The sequence below is a fragment of the Mytilus californianus genome, unplaced genomic scaffold (assembly GCF_021869535.1).
Source record: "Mytilus californianus isolate M0D057914Y unplaced genomic scaffold, xbMytCali1.0.p SCAF_11, whole genome shotgun sequence".
Classification (NCBI taxonomy): Eukaryota; Metazoa; Mollusca; class Bivalvia; order Mytilida; family Mytilidae; genus Mytilus; species Mytilus californianus.
Window position 1 is genome coordinate 755772 of NW_026262593.1, and position 17584 is coordinate 773355.

A 17584-nucleotide genomic window follows, 5' to 3' on the forward strand; every position below is an offset into this window, starting at 1 on the left:
TTTCTAGTGAATTATAGTTATCTCGTACCTTTGTAAACTCGTACCAATGTCAACTCGTACCACTAAAAAAAAACTCGTACCAATGCTAACTCGTACCACGGTAAATTCATACCATTGTAAACTCGTACCAATTTATTTAAATGCATTCAAATGGTGTTTAATGATGAATATATACTATAATTTCACTCAATACCTCTTAAGTCTGTAAAATGTATATAATTTGAAATTACAATGACCAATTTGTAGCTAATTTTCCTTGTCTAATTGGATAGAGAAAACCATGGCAAATTGGCTTTGTTGTCTCCCTTGAATAGACTCTTTTTTAAACTTTTACTGACAACTATTTGATTTAATTTTTAATCATTCCAAATCAGTAACATTGAATAGATTTGGGTATATTTCTATTGTTTCTAAAAGGAATTTTATTTAATGAAAGAATTTATTTATTGTGTTTTAAAGGTTTAAAATTGTTTATGACCAACAGTTAGTAAGTATTAAATTTATTTTTATACAATATTCAGCACATATTTCCACTGTGTATCATCGCCACCGGAAATTGGGTACTAACGAAGCGGAGAGAAATGGAAAAAAAGTAAACAATGTAAGAATTCATTCAATTTAAAGCATTTCGACTGATTTAACGAGGGTACCGCTTAAGAAATGATTTTCTGATATATAATTCTTTAAATTATTAGGCCAATAAGTACAAAATTATGACAAGATTTTGTGTTATACTTCAAAACTTGCCACTTAGTACCCGGAAATTTTGAGGTCGATTGTCCTCTGTCGCCCCATTGGCAAGATATTCAACTGTTTTTCATTATTTTTCCAGACACACTTTTAGATTATTATAGTGTGGCATCATATTTACTGAAATTAGTTGTCAAAAAGATGTTTTTTAAAGAATATAGACCATAAAAAATAAAGTCTAGGGTACGGCAACTTGCTCGTGTTGACAAATTTACTGTATGGCAACTTGTTTTCAACTGTATGGCAACTTGCTAATTTTAAAATATGTATTTGCCGTCCTTTTAAAGAAAATAAAGTATTAAGTTCAAATATCTAATTATGCATTTGATAAAAATACAATTCGATTGACAGCATTTAAGATTTATATACAATATAAGGTTGAACACAGTCCTATTACATCTTTTACATATCCGATGTATACAATATGAATACGGCATATACAAAAGCTGGCAAATGTTGCAACTTTCTGGAAAGATATGTCACTGTTTCACTGACCTGTTTTATGCCCCTGACGTTATATGTGTCTGTCCCTGGTCAGGAACATGTAATATATAGCGGCTGTCGTAGGTTGCTGTCTGACATTTGTTCATCATTTTGTTATAAATCAGGCAATTTTGATACCGGATATGGGTTTTGTTCATTGTGAAGTGTATAATGACCAATAGTTGGATAAATCCATTTCATTTGGACTTTGTTGGATAGTCCTCTCATTGAAAATCATTCCACATTTCCTTATTCAATTAATGTTCTTGTCTAATTTGTAAAAGGTAGATACAGCCTATATATTAAAATAAAGAACATTAATTTTCTAGGAAATGAACAAGCTCGGTGGCTAACACTGTTTGAATTTTTAAAAATATTAACCTTATATTAATCATTTTTGGAAAGAATGGAAAAAAATCCGATACAAGGGATACAAATCCCGCTGTGACTACGGCATAAACTATATAAAAACTTTCTACTTGAGAATAAAGATGACCTTGTATGTATTTTTTGTTGTTGTCATTTTAATGCTATACTTATTAATACAATACACAAAAGCTAGCACCTTCGACTTGTAAGTTAAAGAAATATAATCAAATAACATCTAATAAGGACCGTTGAAATATTTTTTAATTCCTGATGATGCATACTCATAAAAGTCTTTTGGAAAAATCCACAAAAATTTAAATGTTGATTTTATAGCTTTCTTTTATTCATTTGCCCTCGTAAACAGTTTTGTTAAAATACCGAAATCGGTAAATTCTTATCGTGAAAGAATAAGTCGGGTACACCTTTTTACATTCAGGCGTACTTTAGTTGCACTTTTTTCTTCTTATTAAGAAAAATGATTTTAATTTAAGCATCTATCTAAAAATTAGATTATTTATACACACACACAAAAATAGGGCTAACTGTTGATTTTGAAACACTATGAATTCACATTTATATTCAACCAAATAGATAGGCCGAGATCCATACATTTATAAGTTTCAAAACAGAGAAGGTGTGTTTGAAAACAAATAATCACGTGCTGCTACATGTATATCTTTTAAAGCAAATGCAAGTCTTACTTGTATTAATTATATAATTTTTATTGGCACAATATCACATTACAATTTACTGAGAAATATTATACATAGTAATCATGAAAATGTACTACAATGAGAATTCGGACGAATACACTCCTTCTCACTACCCCTCCATCTACCCCTTTAAGTTTAGGCCAAACAGCCTTAGCAACCGTGTTTTATTCTTTTTTCCCTGTAAATAAAAAGATTGATTGAATTTACTTAAACTAAAAAAAAATACAATCTTAATTTCAATAAGATTAATTCGAAACACAATTTATGATTTATTTCTTCTAATTTTCAATGAAAAAAAGATATTTTCTTCACTTTTCTTTTAACAAATTATTCGTTTCAGAAATTAAAAAAATAAACAATGTATTTAACCCAGCACATTCTTAAAGTGTCTATCCGAAATCACGAGCCTGTACATGTAGTTCGGTGGTTGTCGTTGGTTCATCTCTATCGTATTTGTTGTTTTTCGTACATTGTTTTGTCATGAGTTAGGCCGTTAGTTTTCTTGTTGAATCCTTCCATATTTTTCATGTCGGGGCTTTTTATAGCCGACTATAAGGTACGTGTTTTCGTTGTTGAAGGCCGGACGAGAGCATATAATTGCTTAGTACATACACTTTATTTGATCCTGTTGATTAGTTATCTTATTTGCAATCATGCCACATCTCCACTGTTTATATTAAAAAAAAAAACATTCTTTCAAGCACCAAGGAAAGATGAATGGTCGTTTTTTTTTTAATTTAATTTACAAAATTTCACTCTGACAACAAATAAGACAACAGTTGTTAGTAGTGTAACGATATATGAATGTCTTTATGATAATATGATCGAAAACAAAAACTTTTTGTCTTTAAAACCACAAAGTCGAATAGAGGTACGCAACGACGACTTCTGAACAAAATTAACGGCATACATTGTATAATATTTGATATGTAGTTTATTTTGTATATTTATAAGCCGGTAAAGCTTTGATATGGACAAAATATCGTCACTTGATATCATCTTAACAGTGATTAATTTCATCTTTAAATTAGAATATATTGCAAGACGCCGTACAGACAAAAGTTGTTATTTTGCAATTCGCCGTACAACGTTCTGCAATTCGCCGTACAATAAACAAACAATGTTTTGATCCATATTCTTTAAAAAACATCTTTTTTACAACAAATCTCAGTAAATATAATGTCACATTATCATAATCTAAGAACGTGTCTGGAAAAATAATGAAAAACAGTTGAATATCTTGCCAATGGGGCGACAGAGGACGATCGACCTCAAAATTTTCGGGTACTAAGTGGCAAGTTTTGGAGTATAACACAAAATATTGTCATAATTTTGTACTTATCGGCCTAATAATTTAAGAATTATATATCAGAAAATCATTTCTTAAGCGGTACCCTCGTCAAATCAGTAGAAATGCTTTAAATTGAATGAATTCTTACCTTGTTTACTTTTTTTTCCCATTTCTCTCCGCTTCGTTGGTACCCAATTTCCGGTGGCGATGATACACAGTGATTTCAGTCTATTGCTGAGTGACAGCCCAGGCAGCCCAGGCTTGTAATATTGCTCTCGGGCCTGTAAAAATATCTACAAGCCAACAGAATCTAACTAAAAATTTTCAAAAATTGAGCTCCCGGCCTGTAGATTTAGCAGTTCATCGTGAAGACTGAATTTTAGCAGAATATGACCATGCTAATATGATTAAACAAGTTGATTAGTTAATAATCAACCAATAATCACACAATCAAAGGAATTTAATATATTTATTAGCACGGTAATTAAGAAATTACATTCGTATTTTTGTCTAAGTTTTCATTAAAATCTGGTATAAAATTCAAAGATATTTTAATTTTTTGTATAAAGCTTAAAAAAAAATAATCATAAAACATTCGTATTTTTGTCTAAGTTTTCATTAAAATCTAGTATAAAATTCAAGTAATTCAACTTTTTTTATTTAGTTTACCAAAAAAAAAAATCATAAAACATTTGTATTTTTGAATATATTTTTAATGGTACGAGTTTGCAGTGGTACGAGTTCTGATTGGTACGACTTCCCAGTGGTACGAGTTTACGTTGGTACGAGTTAACTTTTTTGGTACGAGTTTACGTGGTACGAGTTTACAATGGTACGAGTTAACTTACTTCCCTTTCTAGTAATGCCATTCACCTGAAAAGTTTGTGTGCTAATATGATGTAATTTACCAGATAGAGGGGACTGCCTGTATACCTGCACTATTAAAGTTCATCAAGTGTCTTCATGATCGTCATCATACAGGATAAACTAGAAATATTGTTTGTTCCATAGGTACTTAATCACAATTCCCTAATGACAGAAGTGCTGATTATCAATTATAAGAATTTAATTTGCCGAATAGATCGTGCAATATAGCATCATATTTTTTCTACCGCTCGCTCAACATGGGTAAGAAGTGAAGATTCCCTTAAACGCACAAATAATGTTCATTAAAACCAAAGTTTTTGATGGAAATGCATTATGAACTAGAAGTGGTCTATTGGTGCTTTTTCCTGAAAAAATTTGATGTCACAAATCAAATATCTTAATGTGACATTGCCCATGAAGTGTTTTTGTAACAGTGGTTTGATTCCGCCAGTGTACTTTATCCGGAGGAAGAAAATCCCCAGTGATTTTTATCCACCAACAAAAAATCACTAGGGTTTTCTATCCGGGTCCAGTGTAAAACATCCACCAGTCATTATAAGGTTCTAAAAAGTTTGTTTTTGAAGGGGAAATATATATAAAATGTGGCTTAATAGTTTTTAGTGTATTTAAAAATTGCATAGCTGATTTATGTAAAAAGTGGAGAGTTTTCATACAAGGAATGTTCACGCTAGTGTTTTTGAACCAGGAATGATTACACTAGTGATTTGTACCGGAATGATTGCACTAGTTATTTTATACCCGGCGGGATTAATTACACTAGTGCTTTAGATCCATTCATTGATCAAGTGATTGGTACTCATTTTGAACACACGATAACACAATAATGCTTATTAACGAATGAGATTTAAATAATTTTTCTATGCAAATCTATAAAATCATATGCTTTTAAATTGTCACTAATTGTAATATTTATATTTATTGGATTGCCGAAGTTTTTTCTATGTATTTTCTTTTCGGTCGAATTGGATATTAAATCATATATCTTCTTTGTCAATATCAAAAGATGCTTCTGTAATTGGAGCTTCATGTAAGAACAAATCTGCTCTTTAAATTTGGTTTTTATCAAGTTCAATGTCCTGATCATTGATAAAGTATTTTGAGTTATAAAAATATCCTCCTCATCATCATCAATATTATTTACTAGATTGACTCAGATTAATTAAACTGGTTCCTTGAAAATCATTTTAATTTTAACCCATTTATTTATGTAAACAATAAACCGGTCTAATATAAACAAAACAACGATATCAAGATCGACGCTTTCACACTATTTACATCCAATATTCTCTAGTGAAAAACAGTTACCCGGAATAAACACACGGCGGAATGAAAGTACGCTTACATTTTCACCCAAGTGACCAAAGGTCATGTAGGTCAACAGGGGCAGTTCATTCATAAAATCTAAATTTGAATCTCATGTATTTAAACTGCCAGTGTTTTCCCTATATAGAGACAAACCGATCTAATTATCATGGATTTCACAAAAGCCTTTGATTAAGTTCCACACAACCGACTGCTATACAAAGTTAAATTTTATCAGAAGAAGCTACATATTGGATAAAATCTTTTCTATCAAAGAGAACACAAACAGTTATACTAGTGCAACCGGAATGCATGATTCTATTGCAAAATCACTTATGTCTCCACCTGGACTCGAACACGGGACATCTGTGTTACAAGGCAGAACATATACCGACTGAGCTAAAGAAGTACTTCCTTAGCTCAACCGCTTACGGCTGACAAAGTATCTACCACATTTTTTTAAGGGAAGCAATCCCGTCACACTAGAAAACCATTCATCTGTCAAAATACCAGTTACATCTGGTGTTCCTCAGGGCACTGTATAAGGTCCAATACTATTTTCATATATACATTAATGACTTTTATACCTAACTATATACATCACAGTCAAATCAGGCACTTTGCGGATGACTGTATCATTTACGGACAGATAAAATCAACATCAGATTGCCTAAAACTCCAAGAAGACCTAGAAGGGATAATTCCTGTTTGACAAAAATATGAATCAGGCCTTGGATACATGTATCATGTGTATATTGGTCAGGGACATCACTCCAACAGTTTTTACATAATTGACCTGTAGGCAGTATATGAGACAAGATGGAGACCAAACAGTTGGTCATTATGCTTTTGCAGGCACATGCCTTTTTGTCTCAAATGCGCCTTAAGTTGCATAATGTGAACTTTCTATTTCAAGGTTAGAATTCATTATTTTAAGGTGTTCATGTCCCCTCTGGCAGGTTTCATCATACATTTACGTAGATAATTCGATAATATTAATTTATGGGATATTTGTAGTATAACCATTATCTTTCAACATGAATCAACCATGAGCAGTAAAGCAGGCGAAACTTTTCAGCATGTGCACTGTTGTTTTCTATTTATGGCACATTTTGGTGCCCTTATTCATGTTATTAGATTTTTGCACATTTTTGGTTTCATTTTACATCGAAGTTGCACAATTTTTGTGTGCTTGAGGGGGAAAAATATTTTGAACAGAAACACAACCAACAGAACACTGAGGTCTAGGAATCAACAAAATGATATCACATAAAAAGATATATATGTATGTAATGTATACAGTTGCATTTTGTGAGAAGGAGTATTTTAAGTACATGTACTAGTCTAACATCGTAATTTTGGGAAACATTTTTTGATTGTTTCAGGTGAATTCATGGAGTGGATCTATAGAAATTGGAGTGACTACCTGTGATCCAAATAACCTGAATTTTCCCATTAGTGCAACAGGTTTCAGAGAGGGCACATGGGTTATGTCTGGCAGTTCTATACTTAAGGATGGACATTCTATAACGGAGGAGTATGGTGCAGGTAAGTTTGTATACAGGGGTCACACTACTTCAGAATCATAGAGAGAAGTGACTTCTCTTTTTGAAACTGATAGGGAGATGTGGTGAGGCTTGAAAGAGAAGTGCTTGTTTGCTCTTGGCGCTACAATTTCGTGTTTTTGTCGAGCCTGCGACTTTTGTCGCAGAAAGCTAGACATAGGGATAGTGATCCGGCGGTGGCGTTAGCTAACTTCTTAAAAGCTTTATATTTTAGAAGGTGGAAGATCTGAATGCTTCATACTTTGTATATGGATGCCTCATGTTACGAAGTTTCCGTCAGTCACAAGTCCAATGTCCTTGACCTCATTTTCATGGTTCAGTGACTACTTGAAAAAAAAGTTAAGATTTTTTTTGAAATGTTAAATTCTCTCTTATTATAAGTAATAGGATAACTATATTTGGTATGTGCATACCTTGCAAGGTCCTCATGCCCGTCAGACAGTTTTCACTTGACCTCCACCTCATTTCATGGATCAGTGAACAAGGTTAAGTTTTGGTGGTCAAGTCCATATCTCAGATACTATAAGCAATAGGTCTAGTATATTCGGTGTATGGAAGGACTGTAAGGTGTACATGTCCAACTGGCAGGTGTCATCTGACCTTGCCCTCTTTTTCATGGTTCAGTGGTTATAGTTAAGTTTTTGTGTTTTGGTCTGTTTTTCTTATACTGTATGCAATAGGTCTACTATATTTTGTGTATGGAATGATTGTAAGGTGTACATGTCTAGCTGGCAGGTGTCATCTGACCTTGACCTCATTTTCATGGTTCAGTGGTCAAAGTTAAGTTTTTGAGTTTTGGTCTTTTTTCTAATACTATATGCAATAGTTCAGCTATATTTGGTGTATGGAAATATTTTATGATCTATATGTCAGTCACGCAGGTTTTATTTGACCTTGACCTCATTTTCAAGGTTCATGAATTGCTCAGTGTTAAGTTTTTGTGTTTTAGTCCGTTTTTTCTTAAGCTATAAGCAATAGGTCAACTATATTTGTTGAATGGAAGAATTGTTAGCTGTTCATGCCTGCCTAGCATGGTTCATCTGACCTTGACCTCATTTTCATTGTTCATTGGTCAATGTTTAGTTTACTTGGTTAATGTTAAGTTTATGTGACAGTTGTAATAAAGCTTTATATTTAGGACTATCAACATAATATCAATGATTAGTAAAGAAGGCGAGACATTTCAGTGTGTGCACTCTTGTTACTATGATATAAAGGGCCATAGGTACCCTTTTTATTTCATTTTTTATGCCCCCGCAGTAGCGGTGGGGGCATTAAGTTTTACCCTTGTCCGTCTGTACGTACTTACAGTTTTGGGACGTACGCACGTCCCAAAATTGGTTTCCGTTCTCTAACTTGAGTTTGCCTCAACCAAATGTTGTGAAACGTATACACAATGCTTATTACTACAAAACACAGATCAAGTTTGAATTTTGGTGGAGTCTCTTTAACCGTTCTAGAGTTATGCCCCTTTATAAATGGAAAAATTGCAAAAGTTTTAGTTTCCGTTCTCTAACTTAAGTTTGCCTCAACCAAATGTTATGAAACTTATACACAATGCTTATTACCACAAAACACAGATCAAGTTTGAATTTTGGTTGCTTCTTTTTAACCGTTCTAGAGTTATGCCCCTTTCTAAATGGAAAAATTGCAAAAGTTTTAGTTTCAGTTCTCTAACTTGTTTGCCTCAACCAAATGTTATGAAACTTATACACAATGCTTATTACCACAAAACACAGATCAAGTTTGGATTTTGGTGGAGTCACTTTAATCGTTCTAGAGTAATGCCCCTTTATAAATGGAATTTTTTTTATTTTCTTCTAAATATCAAGTAATTTTTAAAATTGGAGTTATCTTCCTTTGTCCATGATTATAGTTGAATCAACTAAAATCAATGCTTTATACAATGCAATGTTTAATTTTGACTTCCACTGATAAAACACAGATCAAGTTGAATTTGGGTAGTGTCACTTTAACCATTATTGAGTTATGCCCCTTTATAAATCGAAAGATTGCAAAATGTTTAGTTTCCATTCTGTAACCTAAGTTTGCCCCAACCAAACATTATGAAACCTAAGCACAATATTCATTACCACAAAACTAAGATCAAGTACAAATTTTTTGTTTCCGTTTTCTAACTTTAGTTTGATTCAACCAAATGTTATGAAACTTATACACAATGCTTATTACTACATAATACAGATTAAGTACGAAATTTGGTGGCGACACTTTTACCATTCTTGAGTTATGTCCCTTTGTAAACATAAAAATTGCTGAATTTTTCGTTTCCGTTCTCTAACTTTAGTTTGTCTCAACCAAATGTTATAAAACTTATACACAACCGTTCTAGAGTTATGCGTGTTTACAAATAGAAAAATTGCTGAATTTTTAGTTTCTGTTCTCTGCTTAAGTAAGCCTCAACCAAATGTTATGAGACTTACACACAATGCTTATTACCACAAAACTCAGATCAAGTTCAAATTTGGGTAGCGTCACTTTTACCGTTCTTCATTTATATCCCTTTATAACTATATGATATGCAAGCGGGGGCATCATCTGTGTCCACATGTGGACACTATCCACATTTATTTTATATTGTTCAATTTATACCTGAGTATACACTTAAGGTAACAGTTGTTTCAGTTTGTCTTAAATAATCACTGATTTATACAGAATTATATTTTCCCTCTTTTAAGAAACTACTAACTAAATATCTAGCACTAAAAAGAACTTTTTTTATATCAAAAAGGAAAAGAAAGTATACTAGTCCCAGCATATTTTAATTTGAATTCAATTAAAAAACTATTCTGTTTATCATGTTTATGAAATTCATTGTTTCACATTAAACATGTTAAAAAGATATATATAAATTAAACATGTTAAAAAGATATATATAAATTAAACATGTTAAAAAGATATATATAAATTAAACAAAGTTAAGCAACTTTAATCCATAAATTGAAACAATGCATTTACATGGAAATATTAACATTAAGCAAGGAGTACATGGAAGTATTTACATTAAGCAAGGAGATCTAACCAAAAGTGTTCATGTGCGTGTGGAATGCGTAATTTTTTTCCTATTTGGGATCATTTTTCTTCTGTCAGATGTGCCATTTGTGCTTCCATAGTTATTATCGTAAGAATACGGATTTCGATCATATCTTTTCCGCTTCTGATGAATCCTGCCTCCGATCCATAGTTCGAACAAATATTTCAATGGCAGACGAAGAAAAATTTACAAAAATAAACGATGTTTGACAAGGGATTTGGAAAGGAATACGACACTTTTAATGAAATAAAGGGATGAAACATCAACTATAGTCAATTTTCATCAGATTCTAACAAAGTGAAAGAAAATACTTCTTATAAAGTTGTCTGTTTGAAATAACATACAACCAATCTGTAAAGTCAATGCTTTCACTGCTTTTCTAAAGAATTAAATTGTTTATGTCTTTGAATTTCTTTACTTATAAATGAAAAATTGCTGATTCATTGACTTGGTAAAAATTGAAAATTCCTGATGACAAAAGCGACTACACCAGGGCGCCTTGATATCGCTTTTGATGTTTGGGCAAAGTGAAGTGACGGACGGAAAAGTCGCCTGCTAGCATGAGCCCTGTGTATACTGTATATGTACTTATTTTCACGGTGTATTTATTTTCACGAATTTCGCGGTAGGTATAATTTCGCGAAAATAAATACACGCGAATTCAAATACAGATTTCATATATATAAAAATATAAAACCATTGAATAAATATTACTGGAATTTATAACTGTACATGCATATTCACCTTGTTGGCCTAAGATAACCTCAACTGAACTGTGAAACTGTAAAACAACACCAGTTATCTTTTCAGAAATTCAATTAAGAATAATAAAGAACAAAAGGTGAAAAATAATAGCCCAAGCTAATTATGACAGGTATATTAAGTAATTAACGACTTAATCGGATTACTAATATTATACATCTATCAAAACAGACGACTGATTTGAAGATTAAATAATCTTTGTTTATTTTGTTTCATATCGTTACACAAATAAAGATATAATTCAGGAAAATTTTAAGAATTATATAAAGTCCGTTTTTTATGTTCTGAAATTTTAGGAAATACTGCGAAATTAAATACACGCGAATTCATCGACAATACCAAAACACTGCAAAATCGTGAAAATAAGTACACGCGAAAAAAAGTACATATACAGTATTTGGGTTTTTTCTGGCAACTTTATAGTTAAAGATTGGAATTTAATAAGCATTATAACAGACGACAATGGACATGTAAGTCGGTATGCATAGGTTATGTCTGGCAGTCGTATACTTAAATATCTTAAAGATGGGCATTTTCTGATAGAGGAGTTAGTGATGGGTAATTTGGTGTATATTTAGGTTACCGTATGTCTAAAAGTTCGGCATTGAAGGTTGCCATTTACTAACAGATAAATTTTATGAGTTATTTTTAGATTTAGTCCAGCTATCAGAGGGGATACAGTTAGTGTCGAGAGAAATTATGGTTCTTTCATTTATTTTCAGATTTATAACAGTAATCAGAGTGTGATACAGTTGATGTTATAAAGAGAGAGTTATGGTTCTTTGATATATTTAGACCAGTTATTGGAAGGGACACAGTTGTTAGTATAGAGAGAGTTATGGTTCTTTGATATATTCTCAGATTTAGACCAGTTATCAGAGGAGGATACAGTTGATGTTATAGAGAGAGAAATAGAGAGTTCTTTGATATATTTTCAGATGTAGACCAGTTATCAGAGGGGGATACAGTTGGTGTTAATAGAGAGAGTTATGGTTCTTTGATATGTTTTCCTGATTTAGACCAGTTATCAGATGGGGGATACAGTTGGTGTTAATAGAGAGAGTTATGGTTCTTTGATATATTTTCAGATTTAGATCATTTATCAGAGGGGGATACATTTGATGTTATGGAGAGAGAGTTATGGTTCTTTGATATATTTTCAGATTTAGACCAGTTATCAGAGGGGGATACAGTTGGTGTTAATAGAGAGAGTTATGGTTCTTTGATATGTTTTCAGATTTAGACCAGTTATCAGAGGGTGACACAGTTGGCGTTATGGTGAACTGGAAGAGAGAGTTAAGATTCTTTGTAAATGGTGTTGATCAAGGAATAGCTGCTTCAGACATAAATTCTAAAGTTTATGCTGTTGTAGACATGTATGGAAAATGTGCCCAGGTTTCTATAATTAGACCCGGCTCTGTACATAGAACAGATAATAGTGAGTAATTCTTTTCATCACATTTCACTGAAAATTAAAGTTTATCATTATCAGCCAGTATAGTGGTTTGGTCATTTAGTTTATCTCAAGGATCCGGAAATTTTTCCACACAATTTCGGTCATTTTGAGATGATTGAAAAGTTGGTGCCCCTTTCCAAATTGTTGATGTCAACTTGACTAGATTCATAGCATCAACGAACTTGTATTGCTGTTTCATCGCATTTACTAAGTAAATGTCTTACCATTACCATGAAGAACAGTTTAGGGAAGGCAATAGTTTAAAACTGAAATGATTTTAATGACTCAAAATGGTAAATCTCTCAGACATTGCCTCTTGCTTACGTTTCTTTCGATTTGACAAAAGTTAAAACCGGAGGTTTGCGATAAAGTTAAAGTACGAATAATTCCGGATTAATTTCCGGGATTTGTTTTGTTTATCAAATTGACAGGAAATCACCGGCTTTTTATGGCTTTTTTATTTTATTACCTTTACAAGTGTTTGAATGTAACAGACAATAGTTGCACTCGTTTAATTTAGCATGAAATCAATTTGCATTTTACGATTAAATATTAAATTTGCTGAAGACAATTTCACGCATGCGTATTATATAGTAAATAAAGCACATGAAAAAATACTTTTTTCTCCGTAAATTTAGGTTAAATTTTTAAATCAGATTTGATGATTGTCTTTGCTGAAAAGTAATTAAATAATGAATACACTTGTCAGGGAATTTCAATTTTTGTTAAGATATCATTCTGAGCTTGTGATCATTGTCAGGTGTGAATTAAAACCACAGGTAAAAAGTGATTAGCGATCATTAGCCAATGTTTCCGGAGGCATTGATATAGATATTAGGAGGGCCCTCAGGATTATCAAACTACTGGAGTGGCAGTTTTATTACAGGAAAGGGATTATAAACAAAAACAAGTGATCACAACTTACACAAGACAGTGCAAAATGGCGATTAAGAAATCCGATTTCAAACATTGAGTCAATGAAATGACCGAAATTACTTCTTTAAAAAAATAAAATTTGTCCTAAATCCCAATTACTCGTTTAGGACAAATAGTTTCATCTTAGGACATGACTGGCATATATGACCGTTTCCGGACCCTTGGTTTATCTTCATATGTCTTAAAATTCTTAGTGGCTTGAGTGCTCCTGTACAATGTATAGAACAATGCCATACTAGACAGATAGACCACCATGAGCTATATTTTATGTTTGATTGAATTCTTTTAAAGCTTTGCATTTAGGTTCATTTACAATTACAACTATTATTTCACAGTTAGCCAATCATTTGTTATAGAAATTACCTCTAGTGATGTTGCCATTTGTTATAGAAATTACCTCTAGTGATGTTGCCAGTCAGATAGCCAATGAATTCCTGACACAAACTGTGTAACAATTATCCAATCAATTGGCTTTCAGGTATTATCCTCCAATGATTTTGACACAAATTGTGTGACAATTTACCAATCAATTCTGTTTCAGATATCACCTCCAATGATGTTGCCAGTCAGATAGCCAATGAATTCCTGACACAATTATCCAATCAGATTGTCAATGATTTAACAAGAAGTGCAGATATTTTATCAACATCCAATACTTCCAATGCAGAAACTTCACCTTCAAATGATATGTTGACATTCCATCAAAAGTGTGGTAGTCTTATTAAATTAACCAATGAAATGAGAACAGCAGAGAGAAAACGCCCCCTAGATGAGTTTAATAATGGAGTTGTCATGACAAACAGACCTTTGAAAAATGATGAAATGTTTGAAGTATGTTGTACTATATTACCCAATGTAAAAATAAGGACATGTGGTATGTTTGCCAATGAGACAACTATCCACCAGAGTTCAAATGAAGTGGATGTAAGCAATTATAAGCAACCACACAGCCTTCAACAATGAAAACACTGAACACTCAAGTTTAGGAGGAAAACAGCAGTTAACTACAAAAGTGTAGTATTGGTTTGACTAGGTGGATGGTTTAAACTCACACAGTCCTGTAATGCCACACTTCACTACTGTAAAACTCATCAACATTTGCTTACAAAATAATTGGGTCAAACAACTTACTGTATTTTCCCTAAGTATAACTCTCACCATTCAAACAAAGATTATAATCAAAAGTATTGTCTTATGTACATGTGGGATTGCCACATTTTTGCTCAACTTGATTTGTTTATGATAATTTAACAGTACTTACCAGTATGGCACAAAATTAACAAACATGTTATTAAAAACTCACTGAGCAAAAAACCAATCAGATATTATTAAACAGTTATTTTAAGAGTTTTGTTTATCTGGCTTCTCTTATCTCTCCTTTCAGGAGAACAATTCACAACATGTACAACTGTCTCTATAGTATCATAATTTATGACTAATATGTTTTCATCCAATAATAACCATATAAAGATTTTTCCTTTTATCAAAATGTATATCATGATAATACCATCATGAATTTATACGACCATGAATTTATACCATCATGAGTTTATACCATCATGAGTTAAACATGTGGAATTACTACATCTGTTCAGCAGTATGAAATGTTGTGACATAGATTAAATTATTGAGAGAACATTTCTTTAAAATTAGGCTATCAAAAGTGTGAGTTATTTTTGCAAAACAAATCCTCTCACATTTTTGCAATTAAAAAAAATATTGCAAATATTTATGAATAAACAGTACACCTTGTTAGACTTTCTCCATACAATAATTGTGCACCTTGTTAGAATTACTCCATACAATAAACAGTACACCTTGTTAGACTTCCTCCATGCAATAAACAGTACAGCTTGTTAGACTTCCTCCATACACTAAACAGTACAGCTTGTTAGACTTCCTCCATACAATAAACAGTACAGCTTGTTAGACTTCCTCCATACAATAAACAGTACAGACTTCCTCCATACAATAAACAGTACAGCTTGTTAGACTTTCTCCATACAATAATTGTGCACCTTGTTAGACTTACTCCATACAATAAACAGTACACCTTGTTAGAATTTCTCCATACAATACTGAAGTTGGGAACCCTACGATTAACACACAACTAAAAGATAATAGTGGCACTGGCACTTAAAGCCTGTTAAGACATGGCCTCCTTTTGAAATTAACTTGTTCATTGGCTTACAGCCACAAGGTCCTACATTGAATCCTGTGGTACAAACATGCTCCGCAGTCCCTAAATAAAATAAAGTGTATTGAACATTACTACACAGTATTAGATTAACTTGTTCATTGGCTTACAACCAGATGCTCCTACATTGAATCCTGTGGTACAAACATGCTCTGCAGTCCTTAAGTAAAATAAAGTGTATTGAACATTACTAGGTACACAGTATTAGATTAACTTGTTCATTGGCTTACAGCCACATACTCCTACATTGAATCCTGTGGTACAAACATGCTCTGCAGTCCTTAAATAAAATAATGTGTATTGAACATTACTAAGCACAACTGCACAGTCTTAAATTAATCACTTAAAAACAATTACTTATTGTGCTTTCATTGTCTGACAACTGTTAGGATGGATAGGAGTTAAAAATACAACTAAAAACCTTTTGTATTGTTAGAATAATCTAGAGTTTTTATCAGTGTATAGATAATGATAAGCAATAGAAATTATATAATGGGAACTAATCTGTATGTCTGTATGTTTTAGATTCGTTTGGATATTTTGGTAGATAAGTGGTCAGGATCTATAGAGGTTGGAATTACAACACATAATCCTGGTACCTTGGACATTCCAGCAACTATGACAAATATGAGATCTGGTTAGTTTTTCTTCAAAGAGGGTAGATTATGTTTGACACAAAAAATTAAATGCTAAAAAGAATATGAGATTCTAACCTAGCATGATATTTATGCTTTAATAAATTGATCAATTACACAAATTTTAGGCACATTGAAGACTTGGGCATGAACGTTTACTACATAATAATTTGGTTACTGTTTGAGTAGTTTTCACACATCTCACAGGAAGTGTATTCTTTCTAACTATATCATTGTAACTATACCAAATCTCAATAAAGCTTTCGTACAATTCATACTTGTACTTGAAACTAATTGATCACACTATTTATTTGTAGTCATCAAAAGATTACTATTTCATCACATAATGCATTCCAAGCAAATGAAAGGTTACTATTTCATCACATAATATATTCAAAGCCAATGAAAGGTAACTAATTGATCACATGATGTATTCTCAGTCAATGAAAGGTTACTGTTTCATCACATGATGTATTCATAGCCAATGAAATGTTACTATTTGATTGCATGATAAATTTGCTGCCAATAAAACATTACTAATTCATTGCATTTTATTTTGTAGGTACTATTATGATGAGTGGTTGCGGGATTCTAACAAATGGGAAAGGTACAAGGAGAGAGTATGGACAATATAACTTGGATGAATTGGCCGTAAGTTAATTTTAGTTTTTATTGTTTGACCTGAACTGATTCCTTTGATGTGTTAACAACCTTACCCGGACAGAGTTAAACAGATGATGGACAATATAAAAATATTTTCTCTGTATACATATCTTTTTGAGTAGTTACATTGACATAATCCTTTAAAAATTTATGATGAAATAATTATTCTTAAGACAACTGCTGCCTTTATGCCATCAAGTATTTGCTATATTGATCACTAATTGGGTCTAAAGGTCATTTCTGCCAGATGATTGATGTCCTGATATTATGGAAGCCCCAGTGAACATTTCATTCTTCATTAGTTTCAAGATAAAGTCATAGTATGTTTTGATTTGTATTTGATATTGGAAATAATTTGATTGGATTGAACAATCCATAATCCCTGTATTAAAATGGATTAAAACTAAACCCCATCAATTGTTCATTTACCCCCCTAAAATGACCCAACATTTATGTGACAAAAATTGGTTCCGGGGTCAGTGATGCATAATTATGTGTGTCCAAAACTTAAGGGTCTAATTA

At 32.3% G+C, this 17584-nt stretch overlaps 1 protein-coding gene across 4 annotated transcripts in view; it reads left to right on the plus strand.

The window, feature by feature from the left end:
* The window catches only part of LOC127719326 (neuralized-like protein 4), a 55354-nt gene that overhangs the window by 429 nt on the left and 37341 nt on the right, over positions 1 to 17584 (plus strand). For all 4 annotated transcript variants that reach the window (XM_052225381.1, XM_052225382.1, XM_052225383.1 and 1 more), the window contains exons 2-6: positions 7182 to 7344; positions 12413 to 12613; positions 14109 to 14398; positions 16290 to 16401; positions 16962 to 17050. In XM_052225381.1, the coding sequence (XP_052081341.1) occupies positions 7182 to 7344; positions 12413 to 12613; positions 14109 to 14398; positions 16290 to 16401; positions 16962 to 17050 (855 nt within the window). The remainder of the gene's footprint in view (positions 1 to 7181; positions 7345 to 12412; positions 12614 to 14108; positions 14399 to 16289; positions 16402 to 16961; positions 17051 to 17584) is intronic.